Source organism: Chlamydotis macqueenii, chromosome Z (genome assembly GCF_036417535.1).
Source record: "Chlamydotis macqueenii isolate bChlMac1 chromosome Z, bChlMac1.mat, whole genome shotgun sequence".
Taxonomy (NCBI): Eukaryota; Metazoa; Chordata; class Aves; order Otidiformes; family Otididae; genus Chlamydotis; species Chlamydotis macqueenii.
In genome coordinates, this window is record NC_141593.1 from 83,997,845 (window position 1) to 84,006,028 (window position 8,184).

An 8,184-nucleotide genomic window follows, 5' to 3' on the forward strand; every position below is an offset into this window, starting at 1 on the left:
CCGGACCGGGAACGCCAGCGTGGCTGTTGGGACCCAATCCGCACAGGCAATCTTTATTTCCCTCCAATCCGTGAGAGGAACTCCTTCCCCTCGCGATTCCTTTTTATTTTGGCTGGGGATATTTTTGCTTTTAATTTTATTTACCCTCGTGTCCTCCTCCTCTGAGTCTGAATCGGTTACGAGCCGCTCGCCCCAGCTCGCGGCTGTTCCGGAGTCGGAACTCGACTGACTGGTTACTTCCGGGTTCTGATGCCTGTTTGTTGGGCGCCGCCTACTTCCTTGGTGGGCGGGCCGTTCCCTCCCCCTTGGCTTGTCCCTCCGTTTTGGTTCGCCCCGCCTTCTGCTCGGCGGGCCGCTCTGATTGGCTGTCGGCGCTTCACTCACACTCCCCTCCCCTCCCCGGTCGCCCCCACCACTCTTCTCCTTCTTGTCCTCCTGCCCTTCACCTTTGTGTGCGCTTCTTAGCTCGAGCGCTTCTTCTTTGTTCCCACCGGGGACATCTTCGCCCCGCCCTCCCCCCGGGGTTCGGCGCCATTATGAGGCGCATAAGGTGGTGGTCTCGCCCGGGCTTCAGCGCCCCTGGCTTCCTCAGTTAACCCACCCCAGAAGGACAGTGCGCGCTTCTGTGCCTCCGTAATCGGGTCAGGGTTTGGGGACTGAGGGGGCGAGGGGTTCAGGGGTAGAGGGGGCGTGTCGCCCTCTTGTAAGTTTTTGGACTCCGTGGAATCACCGCCGTTTGGGGGGTGCGGAGTCTGCGTAGCTGCCCCGACTCCCAATTTCGGAGTGACTAACAAACAGTCCCTTGCCGCCCTCCAGGTTTCCTGCTCTTGTAAGGCCTTCTGCAGGGCCTGTACGACTTTCCCCCACGACTTAAGGTTTTTCCCGCTACCCGAGGACATCGTCTCCTCGGCTAATGCTTTAGTGCATTTATCCCACACTTCAGGGTGGAGAATATCCACCGGCTGGTCAATGACCCCAATTTGTAAAAGCCTCGCAACTGCGACAGTAAAATCTTTGGGCTTACAATCAATACCCCACTGCTTATGTAATTGTGATACGACCTTCACAAGGGCTTCCATCCTCCTTGTTGGTCCGGGAGCGTCCTCCCCGCCGGGCTGGTCCTGCCGCTCCGGCCGCCGTTCACCCGTCCAGGCGACTTCCCGGGTTTCGGCACCACTTGTTGCCTTTGTTGGCGTGGCGACCTGGTTCAGGGCCTGGACTAGGCCCCACCCCCGTTGCCACGGTGCAGCCCCACGTTGCTAACGGGCGTGTCCGACCACCTCACACCTCTCTCCAGATGCGCGTTCCCATTGCCTTGGAGACCACAGTGTGAGTGGCAGCAGCCATGGTGAGAGCAGGGCCTGAGCTTGTCCTGGGCCCAGCCCTGGGGAGGGAGCCCCTCAGCGCCATGCCCAGGCCTGTGATGCTGCTCCCGAGCCCTTCTTTTGGGTACGGGCATTCTGGGCTTCGCTTTGGGCCAGCAGTGGCTGGGTATGAGCCGTGGCTGTGCTGGAGGCTGTCAGGGGCTTCCAGGCCCCTTCCACGGACCCTGGCTCCCTGTCCCCCTCCTCACCCTGTCCCAGCCATGAGAGCAGGGACATTTGGTGGCCTGGGCTGCTGTGGGAGCTCTGAGCAGCACAGTTTCTTCCCAGCACCTGAGCCATGCACACACCTCGTGTGTTTTGCTTTCTCTCCTTAGGCACCCAAAAAGAAAGGCGGGAAAAAAGGGGAAGAAAGCAAAACTCCAGCAGTGGTGGATGCTTTGTCCCCGCAGGAGATGAGCAAGGAGCAGGTGAGAGAGCCCTCATCTTCCACACCAGTCCCGCTTAGGAAGCCCAGCTCAGCACCTGGCTCCGGCAATGACAGGTGGCGGAGGGTGACAGAGACAAGCAGCTGAGGATCATTTCCCTGCCTGATGGCCAGCTGTGCTGGTGAGGGATTCTCACTGGTCCTGGAAGGAGCAGCCCCCTCGTCCCATCCTCCCTTCTGCTGGTCCGGCCCACTCTGCTCTCCAGCCCTGTGCCCTCCCTGTCTTCTCCCCGACTCCATAACTCCGGCAGCCTGCTCAGCCAGCTGATGGCTCAGCTGGGAGCTCTGTGATGGCAGCCTGCTGTGCTCTTGCTCGCGGTGCCCTCAGTTGCTCCAAGTCCCCTTGTTTTGCCCAGTGTCCTACCAACAGAGGAGCAGATGGCCCTGGGCTGGGGACCTTGCTCCTTGGGAAAGATCTTGCACATCTCAGAGCAAGCAGCATGCCCAGGTGGCCAAGAAGGCCTACAGCATCCTGGATTGTCTCAGAGAGTAGCCAGGATAATTAGGGCAGTGATCGTCCCCTGTAGTCAGCACTGGTGAGGCCGCACCTCCAGTGCTGTGTTCACTTTTGGGCCCCTCACTGAAAGAAAAACATTGAGGTGCTGGAGCACACCCAAAGGAGAGCAACGACGCTGGTGAAGGGTCTGGAGCCCGAGTCCTGTGCTGGAGAAAAGGAGGCTGAGGGGAGATCTTAGTGCTCTCTACAACTACCCGAAAGGAGGTTGGAGCAGAGAGGTTGTGGGTCTCTTCTCCCAAGTAAGAAGTGGTAGGGTGAGAGGAAACCACCTTCACCCAAAGGGTTCTCAAGCATTGGAACAGGCTGCCCAGAGAAGCAGTGGAGTCACCACCCCCAGAGATATTTAAAAGGCACGCAGATGTGCTGCTTAGGGACATGGATTGGTGGTGGGCTTGGCAGTGTTGAGATAACGGTTGGACTCAGTGATATTCAAGGTCTTTTCCAACCTAAACGATTCTATGATTTGATTCTACAAATCAGTAGTATTTAGGCACCTGGGAATGGTGTTACTCCTTTTCCAGGGGCTGATGGGTTCTGTCAGGCCCTGGGCAACCCCCACAGTCCCCAGATGTCCCTGTGTCAGGGCCCGTCCCCTTCTCTCCTGCGCGCCTCCATCCCATTGATGGCCACTGTGGCCTGCCAGGTTTGTGACATGGCTTGCCACGGGTGTCTTGTGGAGGTGTCTGTCTGAGGCCTCTTTTTTCCCCTCCCTGGCTCTTCCCCTTGGCTTTGCAGCTGGAGAAGCATGTTGCGCGTCTGCGGGAGGAGCTGGACCGGGAACGGGAAGAGCGCAACTATTTCCAGCTGGAACGTGACAAGTTTCACAGCTTCTGGGAGATGACCCGCCGGCAGCTGGAGGAGCAGAAAGCAGAGTTGCGGAAGAAGGAGTGGGAGATGAAGGAGGCGGAGGAGCAGCAACAAGTGGAGCTGAAGGTGGGAGGGCAGGAGGCTGGGAGATGTTGTGAGTGCCCCAAGCTCTGTCTGAGCCTTGGGCAGCTCTGAGGAGGTGAGGGAAGGGCTAGAGGAGGAGAAGCTGGGTGAGATGCAACCCAGACGCGTCACAGATAAAAATCCCAGGTCCACATGTCTCCTGCAGAAGCCCCTCACCCAGTCTGTAGCTTGTCTTTAGGTTTACAAGCAGAAGGTGAAGCACTTGTTGCACGAACACCAAGAAAACCTCACCGAGCTGAAGGGGGAGGGCACCCTGTCCGTGAAGCGGGCCCAGAAGGATCACTGGGCCCAGGAGATGGAGCTGAGGAAGGACATGCGTTCCATGAAAATGGAGCTGAAGGAGCAGGAGCTGGCCAGTGAGGAGGCACTGAAAAACATGCACCTGGTAGGTCCCTGGCCGGGCCGGAGCCATGTATGAGCCGTGTGCATCTGCTGCAGAGGGAGGTGGTGGGGCTGCGGAGAAGGGCTTCCTGGGGCTCCCAGCTCCTGCGAAATCCCCCTCCTGCAACGGAGAGCTGTGAGAGCTGCTGGAGAACCCATGAGCTGCCGTGTGCAGAGATAACGTGGGACTGGCACCACAGCAGGGGCCTTTCCCAGGGAGCAGGAGGGAATCCTTCAGGATGCAGCTGCCTGAGGATTTGATTATGTGTCTCTGACATGTAGCTTCTCCCTAACAGAAACGAGAGGAGGAGATCACCCAGCTGCACAACAACTTTGAGAGACAGGTGAAAGGTGAGTCCGTGCGCGTAGCTCCTGCGTGACCTCCCTTTGTCAGTGTGCCAGGGGAGGCTTCTCCGAGCTCTGCTGTGCTGCCGGGCTCCGTGGCAGAGCCTCGAGCAGAAAGGGGGATGGGTTTCCCTCCAGTTCTGGCTTGTTTTCCCCGAGTTCTGGACAGTTTTCCCCAAGTTTCCAGAGGGTGCAGGCAGGGCGCCTGTTGCTCTGCTCTCCGTGGTCCCAGTGTAGCTGCTCCGCACACTGGTGGCAGCTGTGGTGACACTGCTAACAAGTGTCTTGAACTCCAGTGATGCCACAGTGGCACACGCCACTCTGGCACCTCACCTATTAATGGCACTGGGGCATGTTACGTGCGATCTCCAGGAGGTCCTCACTCAGCTCTCTGTGTGCTCCCCCAGAGATCAAGGCCAAGTACACCAACAAGATGGAAGTGCTGCGGGACGAGCTTGACTTGTGTAGAACGACCGAGGTCCACAAAGTGGAGGAGGGGAAGAACACCCAGATTGATGAGCTGATGAGGAACCACGAGAAAGCCTTCCGTGACATCAAGGACTACTACAATGATATGCGTGACAAAAACATGGCGCTCATAGACTTGCTCAAGGTACTGCCTGCCCCCCTGCCTCAGCCTGCCTGGCCTGCAGTGTCACCATTCCAGCAATGGACCGCTCCTGTGAGGATTTCACCCAGGTCTGGCCGGTTCCCAGGCGGCCGTGTGGGTGCTGCTACTCTCCCGAGGGTCTGCTACCATTCCAGGAGTGAAGCTCTTGAGCACAGGGTCTTGCTGGGCCAGCAGCAGGAGGGTGTCCGGAGGGTTGGGGAAGCCCTGAGGACCTGGGCAGCCCCCAGGAGTTGGCACTTGTGTTTCCAAGAACAGGAGCAGATGGAGGAGATGAAGAAGAAAGGGAATCGCTTGGAAAAGGAGAAGGCACGTGTGCTGCTCCAGAACAAGCAGCTGAAGGAGCCCCTGCAGCAGGCCCGCGAGCAGCTGTCTGAGCTGCAGAAGAAGTTGGCCAACTATGACAAGGACAAGGAGGCCCTGAGGGTGAGTGCCAGCCCTGTCCTCTCCCCAGTGGCCCTGGCTCTGTCCTGGAGGCAGCCGCTCAGCAGTGACCTCTGCCACTCGGCTTGGCCAGATCCCTGAGCAAAGTCCTCCGAGTTCCTTTGGGCTTCGCTGGGTGCTTGTACGATCTCAAATGGCACTCCGGTAGCGAGAAAGTAGAGTCGCCTCCACAGCAGAGAGGAAAGGGTGTTGGTGCGGGTACTGCTTCTTTTTTCTCACCCATTTCTCTTTGCTGGTCACTCTCCTGCCTTGCCCGAACGTGTCCCCGACACCTCCCAGAGAAACCTGTGCTTTTTAACTGCCCCTTCCCACTCGCAGAACATCAGAGCCCATCTGAAACTCACCCAGAAGGAACTGAAGGCTCTTCAGTGGGAACACGAGGTCCTGAAGCAGAGGTTCAGCAAGGTGAGAGCTGCAGATGGGTCTGGGCATCCCACTTCCCTCTCCAAAACCCTGGCCCCTCCGCAGAGGGCTGGTCATGGGGACTGAGCAGAGAGTTTGTGCTTAGCCAAGGGCTTTCAGAAGATCTGATCCAGAGCCCTGAGATAACTGCTACTTCCAGTGAAGCTTCTCACAGCTTTGGCATCTTCCACTCAGCTCAGCAGACAGGCCTGGCCTTGTACTTGGCTAAGCAAGCGCGCACGCTCAGGTAGTCCCCTCCCAGCCAGGGAGCCACTGGCTGCAGCAGCAGTTCTGGAGCAGAGCTGTGGCGAGGGATTGTCATGGGTCAGCACCCCCGGTGGGAGCTCGCTCCCTCCTTCTGCTGGCATTTGGGGGTTGCTTCCCTTGTTTGCCATGCGGGAGTGGCTCGGGATGAGTCCCATTGTCTGAGTTCTCCCAGACTCAGCCTCTCCCCCTCCCAGCGAAGATAAATCTCTGGAGGCAAGAAGAGAGCTTGTTTGTAATTAGCAGAAATCCTCAGGAACAGGAAGACTGGTCTGAGGCCTTGTTATCGATCCATCATGAAGGCAGCAACATATTAATTGCATTCCAAAATAAGCTGTGGTGGAGAAATTGTGTCCTAATTAGGACACTTCTTAACCAGCTGTGAGCCAGGGACTCCTGCCAGCTGCGAGGAGAGGAGAGACCCTTGTGTGCTGTGGGGCCCCCTCTGAAGTGTAAACCAGTGCCCATCCAGCCATTCTGCTGTCAGAGGTGTCTCGGGCCTGGAGGGGAGGCGAGAGCAGAAGTGTGGGTGCTGAGGGAGTGCCAGCCATGAAGGGAGGGAGGGAGAGAAGCTGTGCTCCAGCACCTGCCTTCCTGTGGGCTGCAGGTGCCATGGGGAATGGCCAGGCCGTGGCTGGAGCAGGCAGGGCCAAGCCACCAGACCTGTCTGGTGCTGGCCCGGGGTTGCCGCCAGCCCGGGTGTGAAGGCACGCTGTCTTTGGGAGCAGGTGCAGGCGGAGCGAGATGAGCTCTATCAGAAGTTCACCCAAGCCACAGAAGAGGTGCAGCAGAAGACGGGCTTCAAGAACTTGCTCCTAGAGCGCAAGCTGAAAGGGCTCCTCAGCATGGTGGAGAAAAAGGATGTGGAGCTCAGTGAGGCCTTTGCAGCCTCCAACCTCGACCCGGATGCCCTCTTCTTGGTCTCCAGCAAGCTGGAGGTACTGTGTGGGGCCCGGTGAGGGCTGGCCTTGGAGGGCAGAGGCTGCCTTATGGTGAAAGCTGACCCTGAGCCATGCAAGCCCTCGTCCTCCGTGGCTGAAGCTGCCATGTCACTCATCCATGTCCCTCACCTCTGCCTGGGGCTGGCTGTCCCTGGCAGTTCTGGCTGGAAGGACATAGAGCGGTGGCCACCTGTCAGGCTGTACTGCAAGCTAAGTCCTGCTGCCAGCTCGGCTGCTGCGCAGCAGCTCCTCTGTGCACTCTGTCACACTGCTCACAGCCGCCGTGTCCCCAGGGCCGTGTAGCTGTTGCCTGATGCACCATCTCCCTTTGCAGGACTTGGTCAGTTCGAAGAACACCACCATCAGGCAGCTGCAGCTGCAGCTAGCCCAAGTCTGCAAGGTGAGGGAAGGGGATGAAGCTTCCCTGAGCCCTGCAGGTCAGGGCTGGGGCCTGGTGGGTGCTGGCTGTGGCTTGGTGGGGTGGAAATGGGAATTTCTACTCCAAGCCTTGCACCAAGTGGATGGAAGGGAACTTCCAGCAGGCCGGCTGAGCTGCTTCATGGCCTGGGCAGGAGCCAGCCCAGGCTGCGGTTTCCCCTGCAAAGGAAGGCATTTTGGGGTCCTCTCCATGCAGGGAGGTGCAGAGCGTCCATGGCAAGGCAGGGAGGTGCTGGGCTGGAGCTCGGTATCAGGCTGAGCATGGGACGCTTCTCTTGCAGGCACACAATGACATGCTGCACACGTTGGAGGCCAAGCTGAGAGCCTTTGGGATCCCCGTGGACAACCTGGGCTTTAAGCCACTGGCGAGCCCCGTGCTGGGGCAGGTGCTGGGACAGGGCCCTGCGGGACTCATCGCTGTGCCCTCCTGGCGCCAGCTGGCGCGAAGGGACCCGCTGTGCCGTGCAGGGCCTCATTGGTGCTCCGTGACAATAAACAGAGCCCAGTGAGCCTTTGGCTCACTGTAGTCACATAGGGTAAATTTTGTATGAAATCTATGTGCCCTTAGAGGGAACACGGAGTCTCAGAACTGCTACAACATCTTGTTTGTTAGCAGTTAGCCCAGCATGTCTGGGGTGATTAAGAAGAGTGGTAGAACAAAGGCAGGCCTCAAACCCCAGCTGTGAAGATAGGCCCTGAGCCATCACTTTGGAGCCAGAAAATCAAGGAAAACGCGACCTGTTCCCAAGACCACGGATGGAGATTTTAAGGAAGGGTTCCGCCAGAGAATTTGAGGAGGGCCCACTCTGACAACCCCCAAGACCACCAGAAGACCCTTGACTCAAAAGACTGAGCATGCACAAGTGGGTGGGGAATATTACAATGGTTTCCAGGAAAACTGATGATTATGTATTAGTGTTCAGGGAATTATTAATGATGATGTATGAAATCACTAAATAGATTCTGTCCAGATTTTCAGACCGGCATGTATGCTGGGTGGAAGGATCCCCCGTGCATCCAGCGCTGCAACAAAGAATGCTGCTTCTTAATGCTATATTGCTGTT

General features: G+C 57.9%; 1 protein-coding gene across 1 annotated transcript; it reads left to right on the forward strand.

Annotated features, from left to right (window-relative positions):
* Positions 1–1,705: 1,705 nt before the first annotated feature.
* Positions 1,706–7,629, forward strand: LOC147596469 (dynein regulatory complex subunit 4-like). The gene is made up of 10 exons (XM_086771420.1): positions 1,706–1,792; positions 3,062–3,259; positions 3,456–3,662; positions 3,955–4,009; positions 4,411–4,616; positions 4,890–5,057; positions 5,394–5,480; positions 6,470–6,679; positions 7,017–7,082; positions 7,402–7,629. The coding sequence occupies exons 1-10, from the start codon at positions 1,778–1,780 to the stop codon at positions 7,627–7,629; spliced, it is 1,440 nt and encodes a 479-aa protein (XP_086627546.1). The 5' UTR covers positions 1,706–1,777.
* The last annotated feature ends 555 nt before the right edge of the window (positions 7,630–8,184 follow it).

What these genes read in the sequence shown, in the direction of transcription:
- LOC147596469 (XM_086771420.1), top strand. An exon ending in TGAAGCAGAGGTTCAGCAAG is followed by an intron (nt 5,481 to 6,469) that starts GTGAGAGCTGCA and finishes CTTTGGGAGCAG; the next exon opens with GTGCAGGCGGAGCGAGATGA. An exon ending in AGCTAGCCCAAGTCTGCAAG is followed by an intron (nt 7,083 to 7,401) that starts GTGAGGGAAGGG and finishes CTTCTCTTGCAG; the next exon opens with GCACACAATGACATGCTGCA.